This window comes from Xiphophorus couchianus, chromosome 7 (assembly GCF_001444195.1).
Source record: "Xiphophorus couchianus chromosome 7, X_couchianus-1.0, whole genome shotgun sequence".
NCBI lineage: Eukaryota > Metazoa > Chordata > Actinopteri > Cyprinodontiformes > Poeciliidae > Xiphophorus > Xiphophorus couchianus.
In genome coordinates this window covers 31,957,662-31,981,769 of record NC_040234.1, presented here as the reverse complement: position 1 = coordinate 31,981,769, position 24,108 = coordinate 31,957,662, and the positions used below count along the sequence as shown (strand labels likewise).

At 37.4% G+C, this 24,108-nt stretch overlaps 1 protein-coding gene across 13 annotated transcripts; it reads right to left on the bottom strand.

The window, feature by feature from the left end:
* Window positions 1–768: 768 nt before the first annotated feature.
* On the bottom strand, window positions 769–23,253 carry traf3ip1 (TNF receptor-associated factor 3 interacting protein 1). 13 transcript variants are annotated; one of them, XM_028022819.1, is made up of 17 exons: window positions 22,992–23,253; window positions 20,637–20,705; window positions 19,607–19,768; window positions 17,796–17,924; window positions 17,316–17,669; window positions 17,173–17,223; window positions 17,036–17,056; window positions 16,772–16,795; window positions 16,578–16,650; window positions 16,283–16,306; window positions 14,378–14,462; window positions 13,858–13,944; window positions 13,013–13,148; window positions 12,899–12,935; window positions 12,742–12,818; window positions 3,218–3,435; window positions 769–2,924 (listed from the first exon to the last, which is right to left on the bottom strand). In XM_028022819.1, the coding sequence occupies exons 1-17, from the start codon at window positions 23,112–23,114 to the stop codon at window positions 2,759–2,761; spliced, it is 1,836 nt and encodes a 611-aa protein (XP_027878620.1). In that variant the 5' UTR covers window positions 23,115–23,253; the 3' UTR covers window positions 769–2,758. The 13 variants fall into 13 exon arrangements, with proteins under 13 accessions (XP_027878620.1, XP_027878623.1, XP_027878622.1 ...); XM_028022822.1 differs by having other exon boundaries at window positions 2,735–2,924; window positions 13,019–13,148; XM_028022821.1 differs by having other exon boundaries at window positions 2,735–2,924; window positions 16,283–16,303.
* Window positions 23,254–24,108: the final 855 nt, after the last annotated feature.

Here is a 24,108-nt window from a genome sequence, read left to right as displayed (position 1 = left end):
CAGTCTACTACAGTGTTGTTACAACCCTTTACGTAGCCATCGTCTGATGACTACTGTCACAAAGCTCTACTCATCTCAAACTAGTTTCATAGTGGTTTGCAGAAGATTCACATCATGGATTCTCTCACATCAATGTGAAAAAAAACAGTTGTTTCTGACACCTTGTTCAATTTGTTAAATGTGAGATTTAAGGTGGTTCTGAAGTCCAGCCTGATACTAGAAAGGCACACCTCAGTCACAAGTGAGTGTATGGCCCCTCTGGGGGTCTCTTTTTACTGGGAATTCTGACATTTCTGGACATTCTGACTTTAATCTCAATTCTATTTTTTTTTTTCTTGAATTTGTTTTTTCTTTTTTTCCCCCATGGAACTCCAACTTTGTTTTCCCTCAGAATTCTGACTTTAATACCATAATTCTGACTTTTCTGGGGATTCTGAGAAAAAAATCTGTCCTAATCCGCAAAAACACCTTTTTCACATTGCTGCTGCTTTATTTTCTAATAGAGGGCGAAAACAAAACCGTTGTTGTTCAGCTGCTGAAAAAGAAAGGTTGAATGTTTATGAGACCTCAAGAGAAAATCACTTTCTTGCAGTGTGACAGAAGGTAATAAAACCTTTACAAGAAATGTTCAAAATAACAGTCCTGTCCATCACCACTTCATTTGTGTTGACTTGAACAGTCAAAGCCTCTCATTAAGGCCGCTCTGACTAACAGGCTGCAGTGAACCTCCACTCCACTCTGTCGCAAATCATAAACAAGAGGCAAACATTTACTGCAATGTGATCGTTTATTTCACTCCACTACAAAATTATATAGTCATTTAAACTATGATACAATCTCAACATATACATTATGTACAGTTGAAAGGTAAACTGAGAGAATGTAACAAACAGTGTACAGTGAATGTAGTAATTATGAGTAATATGCAGGTCCCCACTTTATCGGTTTTCCCTTTGAGACGCTCTCTGACTAAAACTCCTGTCACAAAATGGTACTATAAAAACAAAGTCTGCTGAGTCTTCATCTAATAGCTGTTGTTGAATTGTTGAGTCTATAAAGCGTTTATGTAAATTTAGTGTTTCCTTTTCCTGAGCAGTAACAGAAAATGTGCCTTTAATACAGTTGCATGCTGTATGCTTAAATTTCTAGGCATAAAAAGCTAAATCAGCATTATCCATTTGTTTTCTAGCTATGTGAGTATTAGGCCATGGCATCAGTAAAAATTTTATAATTAGTTCATGTTCACAGCACAGTTGTCACAGATCTTTTCAGATAAATGGTCACATCGCCCATTTGGTCAACATGTCAAAATCCTGAAGTCCGTGGCATTATCTCACACTGAACCTTTTAGAAACATTCAACCAAACCAAATCCAGATTGGGGAAATTAGTGAAGAAAAAATAAATAAATTATGGAATTATTATTCTCGTAAAGAGAATATTTATAATCAAACGCTTGGTCTCCTTCTGTAACATTTCAGAGTAACTCAAAGTCTCAATCAAAAGCCAAACAAAGCACAGGGTTCCAGTTAAAGTTCCTGGCATGTTTAGCAAGCCTCACGTTTACTCTAGTAACAGTAGGACAGAGAAGTCTTTTTCCAAACTATTGGTTGGCATGTAGATTTTGACTAACGATTGTAATGGAAACTTTGTGACCCCAAAATGCCACCCTTTCCTGCAATTTACTCAAAAAAAAGGTTGGAATTTCTCAAATTTCCAACATAAAATGTGACTCAATTATCTCAGTGGATTCAGCTGGATTTCATTTATTAGTCTAATCAGCATATTCAGGTAAGTGTTCACATTTTGCACAATTTAGGAGGTTTTTGTGCTGTGGAACCATTGGGTGACTGCTTAAATGCAAATTAAGATTATATATTATGTTGATATTGCCTTTTCTTTCAGGACATACATCACAATGCAAGAACATTAATGTAACCATAATGAATCCACATATAGACTAAAACTAAATATTTTTGTTAACAATATCAAGGACAGCCTAATTGTTTCATTTACATCTATTAGCATTGTACATTTTGCTCCTGTTATGGCCATAACAGGAGCAAAATGTAATCCTTATAGTTTCTTTTTAAATTCATAAATCAGGTCTCTTCTGTGCTCACTGCTACATTCAATGTGTTTATTTACTAGAAGTGGCAAAACCAGAATGTGCTGGTGTTCATTCATGACAGAAAGTGGAGTTTCTTTAGCTGCCACGTTTACAGAAAGCATATTTTCCCCTTTACAGTTTAAAAAGAGAATATCAAAGTGCAGCAGTGCATCAAAAGTAGAAGAGAATAAAAATGTGACGGGAAAATGCTTTCTGAAAACCACGTCGATGGGATCTTAAGGGATGAGAGGTCAGATGATCAGAGATAAAGATGCTAATGAACGTGAATTAGGCTAAAACTGTGTCAGTTTAATTAGACTAATAAAGATAAATGCTGAAAATAAAATGAAAGCTGATAAAGACCAGAAATCCTATGTGCAGTCAACTGAAACTGAAACTGAAACAACAAAGATATTTTTCTGTATGGAGCTAGCGCGGCTATTATAAACCAATCCATACAAACCTCCAAGTTAGAAGCTGTCCACAGATCCGTTCAACAAAGGCACAATTTAAAACAACCTGGTGGATCCATTTGATTTAATTCTAAAAACCTCAGAAACAGAATCTGTGCCTCACAGTGCGGCTCTCTAGTCAAAACAGCTCATCTTTCAATGTTTAGAGTCTATTTTTTTCTATCCAGTTTAGTCACTCAGGTTCTGGCGGAAAAGTTGATCCCAGTTACCATCTTCTGGATCTTCTCCTCATTCTTCAGTATATTGGACTTCACAGCACAAATCTTATCCTGCTGGTCCTTGATAAGCTGGTCCAGCTCGACCAGCTCCGCGCTGAGAGGCTCCACGGCCCGGTCTGTTATCCTGAGGAGAGGAGAACAGTATTTACTGCAATCAATGGCTCATCTATAATAACCAGCAAATAAAAACAACAAGTTGTGGAAACTTATCAGTTCTGATCTGACTAGATTAAAGACAAAACCATAACATAAACAATGTCTTGGCAGCTGGACATGGAACCATGAAGAAATGAATATTTTTGAGCCATGTTTCTTTTGTTAAAGTATCCCACCTCCCTCTGCAGGACATTTTAACATGATGTCACACTGATATTTTAATAAAAACAAGAAAAGTATGAGTGTCTGCCTCAAGCCAACCTCTGCTCTTGTAGCAAGGCCTGTGCGTGTTCCTTATTCTCCCGCCGCCAGCTTTGCAGCTCAGCCTGCATGGCGTCCACGTCCTCCTGGATGTAGTCCATGATCTTTCCAAGCGGTAAGGAACTCCGACACACCATCTGGATGGAGGAGCGAAGCCGGTCGATCTCCCTCATCACCAGTTCCCGATCTTTTTTACGAGCTGTTTCGGACACCAAGTTCTGAAAGTGAGGTTGGATGATATTTTGAGCATGGAAAAGGGATGATGAACTTACAGTCATAGCTAACACTGTTAGTGTAAATGACTGTATTTTTGGAAGCGCCACTGTTCAGGTTTGGAAAAAAAACAATGGAAAGCGTGCATCATATCCTCCCATATCACAATTATGAACTACTTTGTGTTGGTCTGTCACAGAAAATTCATTGAAATATGACAACATTAAAAAGGTTATGAACAATTTCTCAAGAAACTTTTTCCATTAGCACCTTCTCAGTGTGGGTTGACGGTGCTCTACTTAGAGTTTTTCACTGGTATTGGTTACATGGTACCAGTTCATTCTTTACAGGAGGGGTGTCAAACTAATTTTTATTTTGGGCCACATTAAGACCAGTTGTGCCAGAATTTATTGATAAAACCCATAGAACTGTTAAAATTTTTTAAAATATTGACAAGACAGTAGTGTAGTAAAAAGTTAGAAATACTGCCACCTGCAGGTAGGATTTAGCATCACGTAAACCCAATATTTTTGAAAATACTTTGCAAAAAATTTGCAATAAACTCAGAATCATACATTAGGTCAAAATAGCATGCTAATTTGCTGATTTAGCGTGGATTTCTGATTTCCGACTGATGTAATTTGGGAAGTTTAGAGAAAAAACAGCTTTGATTTGGATTTGGACCACCCAACTATATGACAACCACGAGAGCTGCTACTCAGCTGCAATGGAAAACCACACAAATAGAATAGAATTGAGTTGAGACACGCTGCTAAGTGCCAGTGGAAAAGGGTAATATCAACTGGTAAACCAAGGACTTAGACAAGATTTATAGAAATGTCTTTTATAAGTTAGAATAACAACCTGTATATTCCCACTCATTACATCAAACAGAAAACAAATACAATCATAAATGTTTGATTTCACCATAGCCAACCTGTCACGTCACACACTTCTTCAGGAAATTTAGTTGCCTTAAGCAGAGAAGTTTTAAAAGACCAATGAAGAAAATGTTTCTTTAATAACACACAGTAGTTTATGTAGGCAGCTAAGAGAAGAGAGAAACATTCCTTGTTCCTTTAGACCAAAACATAAAAGTCTCTTTGCCAGCACAGCCTCGAAGGCCAGAACCAGAACCAGAACCAAAGCATGGTTGGATTTTGTGGTTTTGCAACTTCAAGGTCAAACTTATTAAGGAATTCTACCAAGCTAGCTGTATATATAAAGATCAAACATGCTGTTGGCCAATGGAGACAACTGGTTGTTGAAGGTTTCCAGTCCATGGCGTGCGGTGTATCCCAATTACACCCAGTTCCTTAATGGTGAGAAGGGGGGGAGGGAATACCCTTTTCACAGAGCAAACCTGAGGATGTTTGCTCAGCTGGACTTTGTAAGACCTGTAGGTGTGTATGTGATGTGAAAGCAATGCAAAGTTAAAGTCACACACACACACGCACGTGCCCACCTACTTACAAACACCCACTGGAGCCTGAGATGAACACACATAACCCCCACCTGCAGTCTTGGTCTTGTTTATGTTTGTAACAGACTGTGGCAGTGGGGTTATTTTACTACAGTATTGAGTAACAACAGCTACACTTTATGCCTCCTTTCAAGTTCAACCAAGACCCTGAATTGTTTGGCTCCACACCTGTCTCCATTAGAGTGCAGAATTCAGACTGAAGCAGGGTGTAAACTAAGGTGCCAAAGATGTTGCTTGGGTCATAGCAGAGAAACAGAAATCCTTATCAAGCCATCTCTCTCCTCCTTAAACCAGACAGCTTCAGTAACTAATCTGAGCAAGCCCCAGCAGACAGGACCACACTGCAGCATCAACATCAAACAACACCACTTCAGTCTCTTTTAGGAAGCACGTACAGGCTTCCGACGGCCTCACGCTTTCAATGGGGCTCATGAGTGTGAGGGCTGCAATGCCTGAGCCCAGTGGTCCCCCAGCAAGGTGGGTGGCTTTCCACTGGGCGCCGCGAACCCTGCAGCTACACAAACACTATATGCCTCATTCGGTCTAGCTGTGGTTTTAGGTCTACAGGGCCCCAGACGGGACCCGCGGCTTCAGTCTGTTTGGCGTTTCAACTCAACCCTCATTTCTGAACTCCCCCTCCTCTGAATCTCTGCTGGAAAATAAAAAACTTGGTGTGAAAACATAAGCTCTTGATCGTGCTCAGTGCGTCTTGGTAGATGTAAATCACAGCGCCATGTAAGTCTCTGTCAGGGTCTGTGAGACCGGTGCACCATGTGTTTTTTCTTTTTCTCACCAAGACTACAGATCAGTACTTAGATGTGGTGACGCAAGAGGAAAGCATGGTAAATTTTAGTGCTTAGGTAAAATTTACCATGGCCACCCAATGAATAAAAACAAAACAAAAATGGTAAAAATGAATGGATAATCTCAAACTGAAATTATTTTTTGAAAGACTGAACCCCAAAAAGGTCATGATGAGATTGTTCTAACAAGGCACCCATGGCTTTTGGACGAGAAACAGCCCACAGTATGACAGATCCTCCACTGCACTGGAGATGGGAAATATCATATTGAAAAAGTAAGAAAAAATATTTGATAAAAACTAGGCATGTACAAATGAAAATAAACTTTAACAACTGATTGTGTTCGCAAACACCCAAAACTACTTCTTCTGTGCAATGTCTGTAGTAATGCTGTTGTGGGCTATTTTTTCTCCTGCTTCCATGACTTCATCAATAAATGCTGCACAGTTCTTCACTACTAGATGAATGTAGCATGGTAATATATTTTGTTACTCGTTTTCTTTCTTGTAATGTGAGTTTTACTGTTTTGTTTACAGTGAAGTGCCTCAGTCACCTTAATTAGATGTTATTAAGCACTATAAAAATAAATCAGTCAGTCAATTAGAGATAAGCTTTATATTAGAGCAATATCTGTGCTTGAGACATTCTGACTGGATACAATTCAATTTATTTGTATAGCGTCAATTCACAACATGTCATCTCAAGGCACTTTTTTAGCAAAATAATTCAATCAAATCATACATAAGTTTTAATTTATCCTACTTATCAAATAGTGCAGTCAAGTTCAATTTATTGTTCAAATTATTTAAAAAAAAAACTGTTTTCAATCTAAGGAAACACCAGCAGATTGAACTGAGAGATTGACTTTCAAAATTATTAGTATGGATCAGGATCAAGATTTTTTATCTAGGCTCATCTAGACAAACACACATTTTACTAATGTAATGACTACTTCTCATGTCTTTCTAATTTTAAGCTGTAGCTAGAATGTCTTATGTAATATTTAAACTTCAAGGAAACAGGACGCCATGGTCAGAAATACAGGTCAACTTAAAAAGCAAAACATGTCTATAAAAAATATTTCGGTTACATTAATTTTTTATGAGTTGTTAGTGATGCCAATAAGTGTGGCACCAGTTATCTAGAAACAATTTTTTTCCTCCACTGAATAAATGTGCCAAAACCAAGCTTGGATTATTCTGGAGCTTTCAGCGTGAGACGACAAGATTAGTTTATTTTAAACTTTTTTTTTCTACGTCTTTTCCAGGGGAACTGTATAACACAAGATGTACAATTCAATAGGAAATTCCTCCTGTCATCACATGCCTAATTTGCTTCACGAGGAAATATGTCCTAAAAATGTGATTTATGGACTGCTTTTGGGGATTTTCTGGGAGAAAGAAAAACATTCTACAAAGACTCTTTGACAAGAAAAATGGCTTTCAAGCAGAGAAAAACGTTGATGTTACAGCAACCTTTTGGGTACCATTAACTGGGAAAACAAAAAAAATTAGAGAAATTTAAACTGCACACAACCATTCATTTATGTTTTCTAATTATTGTAATTTAAAGTGAATTTATTATCACACTTTAGATGATAGGCAATTTTTAAAACACAACTCCCTGACACAAAACTTGTCTGAAGTCGTGCTCTTTAAAGGCACCAACATGGATGATAACATCTGTAATGGAACTCTCTCACGACAATCGTAGAACGGAGTGTTTTCATAAATAAGAAAGTCAAGGAAGAAAGTATTTGTTGGAAACTTAATGAAATGATAGAGTGTGTGTGGTGACTGCCACCTCATAGTAACGTTTTGAAATCGACATTACGGTACTTTAGAGCAGGTGAATTCTCAAGTAAAATACAGAATGGATTAAGTGGAGAAAATTGAGACTTACACAATCACTGAGTTGCAAGTTTTAGTGAGGAAGGTTCTCAAGCATGTTTGTGTACATGAGAGTGAGAATGTCGGCCAGAGCCAGAGGCAAAACTATGATGTTTGTCTGAAAGTTGATAGAATTCCACTGTGTTAAACTAAAGCTGCTGTCGCAAGTGGTTATTTACAACTGCGGTGATTTATACGCAACCTGGATACATTATAGTGATTTTAAGTCACTCTGTAGGAAGTCGGTTGGTCAGTTCTCCAAGCTACTGCTCTCAGATACATTTTTTTTCTCGACTTTCTTCTCACCACAGGATAAATTGCCACATCAATCTTCACTTTAGGAACTCATATTTGAGCTGGAGATTTTGCTATCAATACTTTCGTTGGGTGACCATTGGGCTCTGTACTGATGCCAGAGTTTGGCGTTCCCAATGCAGCATCATCACTCCTGGGTTCTCTTAGGCATAAAGATGATGACATGTCTCTTGAGTTTAACCCAAGTACAAGGATGGAAAAACAATGGAAAAGCAATAAAGTTTACAAATGAAGAGCATGTCACAATAGTAAGTACAGACAGTTTAAGATCATCACAGCTGATGAAGGAAGTGCAAACCATGCGGTATAATTTCAGGAGCAAGTAGGAGCATCTTATTTTTGCTGCTAGTGTAGTTCTGAGTTAAAGAGTTTTTATCTTGTTGAAAATTATTTTGAAAGGATCTCAGAGTGTTGTTTATGTGCCATGTTTTCATAAAAAAAGCTAACTGGATAATAAAAATAGCTCGAAGTCAGTGAAGTGAGGAAAGGAGCACTGAGGTTACAGGATGTTGTTCTAAGGTCACAGTAGCCCCCTGGGGAGACAATGAAGATCAACCTTTTGACATCTGGGGTGAACAAGGAATCTCTTAACAAATCCCAAACTATGAAGCACTCAAACAAGAGAAACTATCTAAAGAAACAAAAAGTAAAAAAAAATATCAAGAGATTTGAAGTAGGTTTTCCTATAGCAGAAAACAATTCTTCCAGCAAGTCAATATAGCCCCTCAAAAATCCAATACCACTGGGTCTTTTCCTTATGGTTCCACATAAAAAACCTGGATGTTTATGAAGACACAGAGGTCTGCAGAGAGGGGTATTTATTTTCTTGACAATCCAGCAGAAAGTATCCTGGCCCTTCTCCTCCGTGACTCTCACTCAACAGCCATCCATTTGAATGCCACACCGTTTATTTATACATTATAGACCTTCATCAAGGCTAATTTGATGGGGTGAAAAACCGGTGGAGAGAGGCAATTAAAAAGAAAAAAAGAAGAATACAAAAAAATTCCAATGAAAACGCAGCTGTAGCAAAAGGGAAACTGTGTCAAAATAAAAGGAGAACTATCTTGGAATAATATACAAGGCTGCTGAGGGGTTGTGATGAGGGTCAACCCATAAATATACAGAATATCCTCCAGCTACCCATACAGTGAAGGAGCAAGAGGAAAATGTAACCAGGCAACTGTTTAAACCTAAGGGATTTTCTAATGACACAAATGGAAAAAATAAAATAAAGACCCAGATTTGGTTAGACATACACGTGTTCTGTAAACATCAGCATTTTAGAAATAAATCATTTAAATCAAAGAGAAAAGGGGAAGCTCAGAGTTTACATTTTTGTGTTTCACTGTGATTACAATATAAAAAAGGAAAGGCAGAGGTCCATTAGGCTGACCTCTATGCTTTTTCATGTCAGGAAGGAAGTCATTATAGTTCTTTATACAGCTGACGAAGCAAGGCCAGCAGCGGCTGAGGGATGGACTAAACAACCGGCTCCTATAAATGGATGTACCTGCAGAAAGCTGGACCTTCAGACCAGGCACAACACTATGAATCCAAGGCCTGAAGGCACCAAAAATTGAGGAAATTAGGATAATCTTCAGAAAGCTGTGCTCATGTTACTCAAAGAGCTGCTTTGTCTGTATGAGTTTGAACTTACAATTGAGCTCGTGAGCTGCACATAAACAACATTTAACGCACACAACTTTTCAATCCTGAGTCCATAAATTTCCGATGAGCAGTTTCAGTTTACCGCTGGCTACGCTTCGCTGGCTTCAGCTGCGAGTTACGAGTGATGTTGTCTGAGGTCGCTGTTAGGAAGAAATAGATCAGCGGCCTTTCTGCATGAGTGACAGCTCAAAACACTTCATCCATCACAGCCAGGGTGGTCAGCTAGGATGGGATGCAGGGCATCATGCTCCAGTGAAGGGGACCACCCAACTCAGACAGCATACACCGCCTCACACCGCGGAGCTCAGACCAAACTGTAAGCTTCAAACGCTTTTATACTCCAAATATTGATGAAAGAGCACTTTCTCTGGCGTACAGAGGGTAATCTATAAACAGTGCTAGCAATAATACAATAGGCCTTCATTAATATAAAAAATTTTGTTAGCAATTTTTTTTTTTTTTACAAAATCCCACCATACACCACAATTACTGGAACTCTTAACTCCTAAAAATAACTGAAGTTTTTTATATTTTTTAAAATTATATTTCATATTTATATTTAATATTTCAAAAACCACTACAGGTTAGACTAATTTGGCTGTTTAAAAATGGAAAAACATGAACAGTCATGGTGTGAAAACTAAAGGAGCCCAATGCATTTTCTTATCAAGGTAATTGTTGCTATTGCTGGTATTGCCAGCAGATAATCGCAAATTACTGTTTAACCACCTAAAGTCACCATAACATATAAAATATCTGTCATGTTTTCTCTCATGTTATTGCTACATTACTGTCTGCCATTTTTCTGCTAGTTTTCCCTCATATTGCTAAAAAGATAGATATTTTTGTTTTTTTAATTTTGGTATACAACCTTCTGTTAGTGGTTATTGGTATGTTTACCTAATTTTTTATTGTGTGAAAGTTTATTTTCAATTTACTGTCCAGGAAAATTTGTTGTGGCATGATTTTGTTGTGTCTCCAATAAATTTCACACACCTGTGCCAGGTGGTCTGTGATTACTTCCACTGTTGCTGTGCTCACTTGTGATTCTGACGAAGATGCATACAGGGTTGAAACACTAATCTTCCTAGAATTTGCACAATGCGGCTGAAGCTCAATTACGTTTTGTTTGCATCGGCTTCATATATTTCTGTTACTCTATAAAGAGCAGAATGACAGAAAGATATAATCTTCTGTCCAATAACCACTTGAAAACTAAAATGTAGAATGTTTATTCTATATTTCTGGCTTCCATCACGTTCACATTGTCAAGAAAGGAAAATCATTGGTTGTGAGATTAAATCTGTTCTTTGTGGTCATTAAATGTGATGGGCGCAGCAACCACAAATGTATCTCTCTTGCAAACTACAACGGATATCAAGCAGTGTCAGACATGTTCTGGGAAAATGTCTTGCGGTGTTACAGCTGCTGCATTGTTCCCTTTTGAGCAGCCCTGTCTGCTTCCACAGCTGTCTGCTTTCCCTCTCTGCCTTGCAGCTTCAGAGAAATAAGTCACTCTTAATAACTGTAGAAATAGAATTTTTTAAATGTAAACCTTTTAAAGAATACGCTATTGTAAAAATATTTCTGTTTGTAATGGAAAAATCAGCATAGGATTTCCACAATTTTCCATAAATACAGACGTTTTTAGGAGGGGAAGACTCTTTTCCCGAAAGTTTAATGTCTATTTTTGAAACCTAAAAAACAGAAATAAAATGGTGACTTATGAAATAAAAACTAAGAAAGAAATTCACATAAAAAATTCATTTTGAGTCTTTCTTAAAATCTTTGCAGTTCAAAAAAGAATTTCCAGAAAAGGGGGAAACTAAAACATATAATATATACAGTACAGACAAAAAGTTTGGACACAACTGTGTGTCCAAACTTTTGGTCTGTACTCAATACAGACAAAGTTTGGACACACTTTCTAATTGAATTCAATGAGAAGATGTGTCCAAACCTTTGGTCTGTACTGAATACAGACCAAAGGTTTGGACACACAATTGTGTCCAAACTTTTGGTCTGTACTGTAAGTTTAATATTTTTATATAATTTTCTTTTTAATTGCATTTATTTTCATCTCAATATGGTGATATTGCTACTCAAGAGTATCATACAGGGAGAATCTATAAATACGATGTGACACAGATCAAGAGCCTTTATACATATCAACCATCTGTGTGGGAGCAATATCAAGAAGAGGCGTTTTCACTCTAATATAACAGACAAACGTGGAGTTTGATCAATGCTATTGGAGCTTTGAGTTTGAGTCACATAAGTCTTAGATCAAGCTTTTTAACAAAACTTAAGTAGAAACACACTGTTTAGTAGGGTAGAGGATCTATGATGCTGTGGGCATGGTCCAGCAGATTGAAAATTAAAATGAATTAACATAGAAATGTTTCACCAGAACAAAACTTTTGAGTTGAACAAAATAAATAAGGAAGAACATAGGATCTAGAGAGATTATGTAACAAGAAACATTCAAAGATCTTTCTTTGTCATTATAATGTGTGATTTTCTTCCTTATATGTAACCAAATTAAAGTTTGAATTTTCCAGCTGTTTCATTGTGAGACTATCCTGTGGCATTAAATTTAGTCGAAGGCTTTCTACGCATCTTTACTAGGTCTGTAAATAACCGGTTCAAGCGAAAGACAAAATTTAGCTACATGGACTTAGAATCCATTAGGATTTTAAAAAAAAATAAAAAATGCTCTAAAATCTTTCTCCCATGCTTTACGATGCTTCCTAATTGAGCAGAGAACCTTGCTAAGCTGAATAATTTTAAATAGCAGAAATGTTGCAAACAACTCATTTTTGTTCCAGACATCTAGATGTGTGGATCAATAGTGTGTGTGGTCTGCAAGGGGCCATGGCTGCTAGCCTGGTTATTAGCCCTTCACCTTCACTGAAGGGGAACATTTTTGTGGTTTAGAGGCACCGCAATTACACCTCCACCTCCTCACTCCATTTGTTTACATCTTTCTTTTGATAAAAGCCAGTGTTGCACCAGGGCCTGTGGTTAAAATAGTGTTCCCAGGGAACAAAGTTCCCAGAAAGAAACGGCTCACAGGACTCGTCCAGACAGAACTAGACTAATACTGCCCTCTAGTGGAAATCTGAAAAATGTAATGTTTGAAATACCAACCTGCTCTTTAGACTTTGATGAGGACGGAGTCAGCTCGTAGTCCTTCTTTGTTTCAAGGATCTTTTTCACGAGTCCGCCTGCATTAGAGGACAAAATTCAGCTTCAAAAAGCAAAAGGTTTGTAATTCTTCAAGAGCTGAAGAAGTTAAATCACTTACCATGTTTTTCATCAGCATCGAGTTCATGTGCAGCTTCCTGTCACAAACAAATATTGATGATCATTTCTGGACTTTAACTTCATAATCACACCGATGAATGATAATGTCACCCACTCTCACTGTTTTAGGAGAATCTGGATGTGGGGTGACAGCCTCCATCACTAGGAACTGTTCGTCTTCATCCTCCTCATCGTCTGACTTTCTCTTCCCGTCCAATATAATGGGAGCTGCGGGCTTGGCACTCGACAGCCTTAAAAACAAGAGTCGTACTGAGAACTGGCTTAGATCAGTGCAATAAGTTCAGTCTAAATTGTTTCGCTAAAAAGTTTTCAAACTGGACAAAAGTCAAGGACAGTACAAGCCAAACAAACCTTGCATTTTGCAAAAAAGATTCATATGCCTTGTACTTCTCACATTTCTTATGTGACAACCACAAACTTTCATGTGTTTTATTGAGATTGTATACAACAGACAAAGCAAAAGTAGTGGATAAATGTAAATTGTCTTTTTTTTTTCCCCCACAAGGAAACTTCCAGAAAACAACAAAACCTCTGAAACACCAAATTCCTTTAAAAAAACGTGTTTAGAGTTGCCTTCGATTAGTAACAAGTGAAACATTGATCATCATATCTGATGTGTGTTTGATTGATGATTTTGATAATGGCATTTGACAACATGTAATGTTTATTGCTTGTTTCATAATTGATGACGGCTTAATGTTTTTATGATGTAAAGCACTTTGAATTGCCTTGTTGATGAAATGTACTATATAAATAAGATTGACTTAATCGTCAGAATAATCAATTACAAAAAATAATAATTAGTTGCAGCCCTGTTTTCTAGTGACTGATACAGCGTTGGGAATTTTTTTTGAATGTGAAAAAGATTCAAGTGGTGCGCATACTTTTACAAGGCACCATAATGGGACAAACATTCAGTAATTGGGACGATGAGGTCACCTCTCAGCTGGGGTCCCGTCAGCACTGCTCTCTTGTCTCCTGACTCGAGGAGGTGCAGGGCGGGCACTGCTCGGCCGAGCAACTCGCCTGTGGGATGAAAACCGCAAACAAAGTATTTAAAAAACACCAACAGCAGGTTTTCTTTTTATGAGCTGTGATTTTCACAGCTTATTTTGAGCACAACAACACGGAAACGTGTGTGAGATCTGCCAGATGTCAGAAGGATCCAGACATCAGGAGGATGACGGCTCTGCCCGCCAACAGTCAGAATATTAATAACAGTTGCGGTTTTACAGCAGCTAAACAGGCCAATCATTAGTGATTAGTCAGGCAAAGGAAGAGGACTTCCAAAGTTTTCAACCTGTAAAGTAAGAACTGGAAAAATCTGGATGTAAATGTTTTATTGTTCATATCAATGCAACAATAAGACGAATGACTACATTTAGACTTTGGAACTTAAAGGGTAAAGCAAAGTCCATTGGTTAATGTTGCAGATCCAGTAAATATTGACTGTACACACCTAACAGTCTTGTCTGGCACAGAGGATTCTTCAGAGTCGCCGTTCTCCTGAGGGACAGCTCTCTGGACTAACTGAACGTCTCCATCTGTGAGTGGACAAAGAAAAGAAGGGAATCAATTTGGACAGAAAAGAGAGACCAAACCCTTGATTAGAATCCTTAAAACCACAACTCTAACAAAGTCTTACTAATTTAATGATCCCATTTAATTCCTTCTAAAACTCTGCAAATTTTTAAATGTATGACCTTGTAGACCACCAGGGGTCTACAGGAGTTGAACTCTTGATTCACTACTAGATTTCTACATTTGTAGAAAAACTTGTAGGGAGGTTACAGCAAAAAAAAAACAAAACAAGACAAACTTGGTGGAGAAATTTTTGAGGAGTTGGCTATTTTCCCTGCACCTTTACACATCTTTCAGCTTTTTATTATTGAGCTTTTCCACGTATAAACAAGAAAAAAGCAACAACCCTCCCAACAGCATTAAGATTATCAATAAGCTCTTATATATAATTGAGAGCTTATGATAAATAAATTACTTTTTGTAATGTTTGGCTATTATTGTTTCACTCAACAGTGAAATTAAGACTACAATAAACATGAGGGCGTGTTCCTCATGTTACAGTTTTGCCACTTTATCGACAGACTTGACGTACTCAAAGTGGGAGGACAAGATTTATCTGACCACACCCACCAACTCTCATTCAGGTTAATCAAAGTGAAAAAAGGGAAAAATATAAGACAAGATCAAACATAGTGATAGTGTAGAGCATTCTTTAAATTTTTGGCTACTTTCCACATTATGAATACAAAATATTGAAACAATACCAGTTAATGAGATTCATGTACCTTTAACAGGTTAAACTACTTTTCACTGCAGACTGTCTGGTTTCTGTTTGCTTTGTAAACTCTATTACCCCCCGTTCTACTACACACCCAGCCCAGTTTGGTTCTGGACAGGTATGTTGGACCAGTAAACGCCCAGGCAGCGTGACTTTGTGTTTAACGCTTTGCTTTACAAATAAAACCTGACCGACTTGCTCAGTATGTTGGCAAAGAAAAGGCAGTAATTATCATAGCTGCTAGGATTTCCTTGAAGATGAGGACATATCATCAAGTTTGACTTCTTCGGTTTACTGAACAGGAGAGATGCGAGTCGGCGCAATCTGGCAAAACTAATTATAACCCTGGAGCTTTTTCACCTTTTGTCACATTTCACCCAAAACTTCAGAGCATTATATTGGAATTTTATGTGATTTAAACCAGCAAAGTAGATCATAAATGTGAAGTAGAAGAAAATAAATGGTTTTTTTTTTTGATTTTATATTTTTAAAAATCTGAAAATCGTGGTTGCATTTATATTTAGCCCCTTTCATTATGGTATTCTGAAGAAAACACATCAGTGCAACCACATACCTTCATAAGTTTATATTTAGTAAATAAACACATTTGTTCAGTAAAGGTTTTAGAGGTCTATCAAAAAATATTAAACAGCATCATGAAGACCAGAGAAATCAGCAAACACTGTGGAGAAGTTTAAAGCTGAAATGAAATAGTTTAGATCAAACCATGTTCATCCACATTGCTGCTGTAATTTCATTGAAAACTGGCTCTACCAAGTATTAACTTAGTGGGGCTAAATAAAAAAGCATTCCATATTTTTTAAGGGTTGTATGTACTTTTCCTTCAGCTTCCCAACTATGAGATAATATGTGTTGGTTTATCTAAAACACACACACATCAAAATTTTTTTACAGATTCAAAAGGTATAGTCACTTTTATGAGGAACTTACACCAATTCCAATTAAGTTGGAATTGGTTTAAGTGCTTTTGTGTCTGTTTCACAGATACAAAACATTATTCTTTAATGATGAGAAGGAAGTCCATGTTATCGAGAAAACACTTACCTCCTTCACTGTCAGACTCATCTGCTGCAAGGAACAAATGAAAAGTCATAACATACCAAGGCATCTCTTTTAGTAGGTAACAGAGACATAATTAGCATAACGTGGGTCTTCAAATCATTCATAGAAAAACATGTTTGCAGAATCCCTTTATTCATTTCCATTCAATAACATTATGTATTATGGATTTTGCCAACAGATAAGTAACCCAATGTAACTCTATACAATCCCATAGAGTTTAGATTGATTAAAATAAGTTATATGTGCGTATTTGGAATAAAGCTCTCAAAGCCTTTACCGCTTTCAACTTTGGGTTTCTGCCTCTGACCTTTGGCAGACGAGGGCCGGGGTATCCTAGCTGGATTACCTAACTGTAAAACAAGAAAAAAAAGAAAACATCTGTTTTTTTATAGAATTCTGATAAAGCATGTTATGTGACTTCTTTTCTAAAGTACTCTGCTCTACTGCTACAAAGCATCTTTATGTTCCTACCTGGTTTTCTACTACATCTGTGGGCTGAACAAAGAGCACAGTAATATGGCTTTAGTTGAATCATACACACAAAACCATCATGTTAATCTGTTAAAATGAAAGCTGCTACAGCACTGAGCACAAACGGCAAAAAAAAACTATCTGAAAGCCCCAAAGAAACACCTAATATAATAAATAGCACATTAAAAAAAGAAAACTAGCTAAAAAAAAAAAACTAGCCAAAAGCCGTGCAACAAACACATTCATGTCTGTAAACATTGTTACCTCTTCAACTGGTTTTAGATCCTTAAAAACAGAAGTGATGAGAGGTTTATCACCTTTTTGAATTAATGAAGTTGAATTATTTTTCCAAAATGTAAACATGAAAACTGAGCAATCTACCATAAAAGGAGAGAACTTACTGCTGGCACAGTTTTGGCTGCTTTCTGCTGAGGTTTCTCTGACACTCTGGCCTGATGGTAAACACACACACACACGCGCAGAGCATGTGAGCTACTGAATTTATTTGCTCAATTGAAAATTTGCTTAAGTATGGCTGCCAAACCTTGTCATTTTCTCTTTCCCCACTTCTGTTTTTTTCATTCCAGTCCTTGCTTCCATCTCCTTCCCTCTCTCGGTCTTTGTCTCTTCGTTTGTCTTGGCTTCTGTCTCTGTGAGAATCCCTCTCCCTGGTCTTTTCCTTGTCTCTGTCTCGATCTCTCTCCCTGACCCGTCCTTTGTCTCGCTCTCGTTCCTGCTCTCGGCTCTTGTCTTGGTGGTCCTTCTCACTGCGGTGATGCCTCTCTGTGCGCTCGTGGTCATGGTGGTCTTCTTTGTCTCTCTGCCGGCTTTCTTGCTCTTTGCCCTGGTTCGGATCCTTATGCTCCCGGCTGCCACTTCGCTCTATCTTTTTCTTTTCCTGTAAATTTTAAACACATCAGAAAACAATGCTAAATGTGCTTCAGATAAATTATTGTAATATCTGGGTAGGATGGTGAGCACTGAATACATTTTTTAAAAATATTTTAACAGGGAGGGGACTCACTTCCTTATCCGGCTGCCGTTCCTTTCCATCCCTGTTTTCCTTGCCCTGAGATCTGGAGGTGCTCCCTTTGGTCTTTAAGTCCACTTTTTCTCCTGCAAGAACTCGCTTCACTGCTTCATCACTGGACAACTGTAAAGCAAAAGGGAACTCACTTAAGTAAGGTGTACATGAAAAAATGGTTAATGAGGGAGAATAATTCCTAACATTGTTGGTTGTTCCTACGCATTTAAAAATTAAATCAGGGATCAAAAAAATTGTATAATGTCACAGAATGTAATAGTTTTACTTTTTAACTTAAGGCTAACTAATTTATTAGTCTAATTAATTAACTAATTAACTAATTAATTAGTTAGCCCTACTAAGTTAGTTTATTAGAAGCTTGTTTATTAGAACTAATTTATTAGAAGCTTGTTGCTAGGTAACAAAGTAAAGTAGCATTTTTTGGCCACAATAAATGCAAAAATTTTATAAATGTAGAAAAACCAACAAACTTCAAAGCGCAACGGTAAAAAAATGTCAAAAACGTATAAAATCAGAAGAAATAGTTGCATGTCAGTGTACAGATAATTTGGAGTAAAAAAAAAGAAGACATGAAATACCTTAATCTAAATTTTTTTTTAAATCTATATTATTTAAAAATCACAGTAAACACATTGTTTCACCTGATTCTCAAATTCCTCTCACACAGCTGTTGTTGAACCATGGGTTAGCAGGTCACATCACACACACAGACAGGGAGTAGCAGCGATGAATAAACTTTCCTTTCACTGCTTTCTCACAATGAACCTCACCAGAACTGCTCCACTGAGACTCCAGGATTCATTAAATCAAATCCTAAAATAACCAAACTCCACAATAATTTGTGCTGCGGTGAACTTTTGTTTGTTTCTACAATTACATCCACAATTTCTAGATCATAGGACCTTACATAGAGTTATAAAACATAACCAATGTTAAAGCTATGAATTGAAGCACCGCAGCCAGACTAAGTTACACCATATTTCATTTTAGTAAAATTAGCATTGTTAATAGATATTTTCAGTGGCCCATTTGGTACAGTTGATCAAAACAGATTAATTGATAAACTGAAAAAACTCAGATTAATAAAACATGTCTTATGTATTTATGCTGATTTCTGTGTGTTTGTTTTTTGCGTGTGTTTAATAATGTCAGCGTTTAGCATTCAACTAGACCTCAAGAAGCTAAAAACTAGCAAAGTATGCTAGATACCTGAATGTTTATGATTTATTAGCTGTTTATTTGTTTCAAATTTACATCTTGCATACAGTTTCCTTCATTCCTACATTTTAATGTTATTATTTCTTTTTTTTTTTTTTTACCCCTCCAGGGGGTCTTCTGTGGGCTCTAGTGTCCCTTATATGAAAGTAGGCTGACGTCCAGGAGTCGAACCCATGACAGCTGCGTCGAGGACTCAAGGTCTCCAAACATGGGTCCCCTACGCCACCACTGCATGCCCTAATGTTATTATTTTAATGTATTTCCCATCTTTTATGTAGTTTTTCTTGATTATTGCATAAGCTCTAAAAAAGAACCGACCTGAAACACCAAGAATTGTTTACATCCACATTAAAGATCAGCTATCCTCGGGGCATCAGCTCTTCTGTTTAACACCGTCTCCAGGGTTCAATTAAGTTATTTTACCGTACTCCCTCAGCTAGCTGGACTGTATTCTCAAACAGTGAAAAATAAAACCCACATTTTTAAAATGGTGATTCAATAACAACGTCCAGCTCATTAGTAGACGAACAATGAAACTGAACACATTTGAGTGATTTCCCAGAGAGACATACCTTGTTGAGGCAGCACTTTGCGATGGCCTGAAGCAACTCGTTGGTTTTCTCAGGCTCATGACCAGCAACAATTCGTGCTGGCTTTGCTGCCAGAGGTTCACCAGACACCAACATCACAACATCTATTGCTTTCTGAAGATAGGCCATTTTTGAGTCCTTATCCTACAACAAAACAAAACATGACCAAAAAACATTATCGGACATTAATTAGAAAGCTTATGTTATTATTATTGCACCTGTTCAGCAACAGCAATGAGTTGCTTATTATTGTCAGGCTTCCCAAAGCTTTGAAAACTGAACTGATATCCGATCAAAATGTTTCTATGGATACAAAAAATCTTTTAATAAGACACCAAAAACCGATCAACTGTATGGAGCAGAGCTTAACAGCACTTTGGACACTGTTTTCCTACGCTTGTCTACTTTATATCACTGCTTTCAATAATGCTTTAACAATAAATACATATTAGACACATTGTTATAACTGTAATAATCAGTAAAATTGTCTTGTTTATTAAATGAAGATATTTAGGTCATGTTATACTTATTCTGATTTAAATTTTTTTGTGACTATCAACTGGATTGACCCAAAATGTAAATGTTTGGTTGTAAAACTAGCTTCATTCAATAAAGAATGGCATTTTAATAAATTGCTCAATAAATGTGATTCCTGGTAAAGTTTAGAACACCTAACACAACAGCATTAATTTAAGGTAAGGTGAGAAGCTGGTGCAGCCTCTACGCATCCTTTCCTAATCAAGGATCAACTTGCAAATGGCAGACCTGAGTTCTGACACCTCGATAAACACTCTGCGCTTCACTGCCAGGCTTCTCACTCGTGTTTGGTTACTCAACACAGAGACAGATCGGTGAAACAGCAGGGGAATCTCAAACGTCCAAGCTTGCTCAACAAAACATTAAGGTAGCACATAAACCGGCTCAAACTACATAAGCGCATGATAAAACCGAATACTATATATTAGAAGTAGCTGAAGAGTAACAGAAAAACAGCCAAGGACAACCAGCTTACCTTGACACTATCTGACTTCATCTCATTTTCTTCATACAGGCCTTTCATAAAACCAGTGGTCCTGATAACCTGGAAGTTGGAAGAACAGAAAAGCTCAGATCATTTTATAACTGAGAACATTTAGAGACTTTTATCCAAAACATCTTTTTGTCCATCAATCAACATGTTCAGAGGAGAGACTATGATTAAGTCAGTAGAAGGATGGTGAGGTTGGAGTCTCAGTGGAGGAGGCTGAGAGGAAGACCAAAAATTTGATTTATGGATGTGGTAAAATATAAAGTTCGTTGACGTGAGGGTGGAGAACGCAGACAATAGAACTAAATGGAGACTAATGATTCACTGTAGCGACCCAAAAGGGAATTAGAATCCACTGGTTATTGGTCCCAAACATGTTTCTCAACACTGACTTTTTTATTTGTAGCAGTGAAAGCAACCTGACCATGTTCTGCCACAAAACGGTTCAGAAATAGGCAAAAAACATTTCAGTGGAATAACTGTTAAATTAGGGAAAATGATATAGAGCTACTAAAACACCATAGAGACATTGGCTGACTGACGGAGTTCCTCTATTGCACTTGGGACAAAAGAAAACAAATCTAAAGCACTTTGACCCAGGTAGCCTGTATCTCACAAGTGGATGAAGAAGAACAAATTCCTCCTACAGTGAATGGTTGCTAAAAGTATTAATAATACAACAATATATCAATATAGATTTGAGTGAGAACAATAATTAAAATAAAAATGCAATGTAAAAAAATCATGCCTCTAAAATGGAATCAGGTCTAGGATATCCTGCCAATCAAAGTAAATGAAGCACTTACAGGAATGTTGACCTTAATCTAATATGCATGAACCTACAGTGAAATTTAACACTATGTTACAGGTGATGATTGAGAGGAATGTCTCACCTCAAGAATGCAACTGACTTGGTTATGTATGACACTTCATGTTAAAGAGGACTGGTCTTAGTTTAGCTCCTATTAAGTGCAGTCTGAATTTAAGCATTTAAGTTGAGACGATGTATGTCATGATACACTCTCCATTCTGTATAAACAGTACTAAAAGCATCTGTCACTTTGAGCCCAAAAGTAAAACTAGCTGTAAGATGTGCGGTCTAAAAGATACTAAAATCTTGTGGCGCTTGTTAACTGATCCTGGTCTTTAACTTACGAAATAATAGCCAAGCAGCTGTAGTCACTAAGCATCTTGGATTGGACAATGACAATAGAAGTGTGTAAATTAAAAATGGCATTGGGAAATGGCAACGTATTTCTCAATGTTTGCCTTGTTTTATAACTTATCCCTGTCTGCTGTCCTTGCTCTCCATGATGCCGTTTGTTCACTAACATTCCCTCTCAATCTTATTCAATTTAAAAAATCTTTATTCATCCCAAAGGGAAACTAAATATTATTACTCATATCATCAAAGCAGCTTTAAAGAGTCATTGTAGATGGTGAGGCTGTGGGCAGGACGGATTTGCTGTAGAAGTCAGACTTGCAACGAATGTAAAGAGGCCTCTGACTGAAAGCTGTGACTGTCACAACTGTCATGACATTTCTTTCAATTTGTACATTTTGAAATGTACAATTGAATGACAATAAAATCTGTCTATGTCTATCAGCTCAATTTCCAGGCAGCAGAGACGATACTCCGAAGTAAAATGTCCTGAATGACACCATCAGTTGTTGGCAAGCACTGCTAATCCATCTCATTTGCTTCTGCAATTCCCTTTTAAATCTCTCCCTTTTAAATCTCTTAAAGAACAAAATGTCCTTTTACTTGACATTCTTAAGTCAAATCTTCTATTGCAACGTTTCATGCGATTCAGGCAGCTCAACGTAAATCTGCATTACCCAACAGTCCAGCTGTAATAAGCTGCAGAGCATCAGGGTTGCCACCGTGACATGGGTAAACAGCCCAGACTACTTTAGCTGACTTATTACTGAGACTGCCATACTCAGTGTTAGAGTAGCAGTTATCCATCTGCGGACTAAGTAGTTTATCCTTGCCAGGGTCCAGGTTGTGCCTCTAGCAACTGGGTAACGTCGCTAAACGGAGAGCTAAAGCAACAAGCAGATGACTCCACGGAGAACTCAACAGTTAAATGTTTCTAAATAAACGTTAGCAACTTGGTTTGGTTTGGTTGGAGAATGCAATGTCTTACTTGCTTTTCGTGCTACAACTGATATCTACCAGAGCGCTATCGCTGTTTAATGCAGGCTAACTGTTACGTTTAACTTATTATTAGCCACCGAATAAGCTGTTTCTCTGTGAATTCGAATAAGACCCGTTAGCTAAAGATGCCGTGGTCGCCTCATTCAGCTGTGAACATGTCTTCGCCGTTAGAGGCTCACCTCGCTGAAGATGTCGTGAAGGTACCGAAACGGCGGCCTGCAAAGCAGTTTTTCCGTCAGCGGGGGTTTCTTTATCACTTTCCCCAGCGTGTCCTGAGTCTTTTTCACCACCGCCGCGTTCATGGCAGCGGTGGAAAGCGTACTTCCAGCAACGAGTTTGAGGCAAAAACTAATCCGGACAAAAATACTTCGCGGCGGAGGCTCCTTGGCCCGGTTGCTATGTCAATACACAGAAATCCCACAGTGCATCGCTACTATGAAAAGTGCGCATGCGTAAAGCGCTTAAGCTCGCAATGTATTCTATTGCTATAGCAACAGCTAACAGCTAGCTAACAAGGTTTTAGTGATGACCAAAATGTTATGCAGCGGCACAAATGTTGGGTTTTATCGCATTTTTGCGGCTGCAGGTTTGGTGGGGATTATTCACATCAATTTTAGACTACTATACAAAAAGACCAGATGCATATTAACTCACTGTAAAACATTTGATTAAACTAAACTATTTTTCTTAACATTTTTATGCTTATAGCCTGGAAAAAATATTTGCACATCTTTTTTTCAGTAAAGACAAAAAACTGCCAGAAAAAAGATGCATCCATTATAGTTATAGATTTTACAACACATGAGTGTCTCGGACCTCCTGAAGGTGCACTAGAATCCTGTTAATGTTGCATCTGCATGTGTGCCATTTAGAAACAAGGCTGGAAAGGACTAAACTGTCCAAGAAAAACATCAGGCATCCAGATTCCTAGTTCAAACACTAATGGAAATGGGGCTAAAAAGAGGAGAAATTTTCCTTTCTATCACTAAGTTTGATAAAAGCTTAAGTTAGGTTATGTGGCAAATCAGGTATATAATATATTTATAGATTTTAATTTATAGTTACTAAAAAAAACTTTATAGTTACTTTTTTAAGCAATTTAAATCATAGTTTTTTTTAAGATAATACAATAAAGAATGAAATATGGAAATGAAAATATGTTTTTCTACTTGATTGTATTTTTGCAATACATAACCAGTTTTCAAAAATGATTAAAGCAAATTCCATGGTTTTTAAGACTAATCTATTTGTTCACAAAGTCACTGGTTATAAAACCATTAGCCCACAGGTCATGTT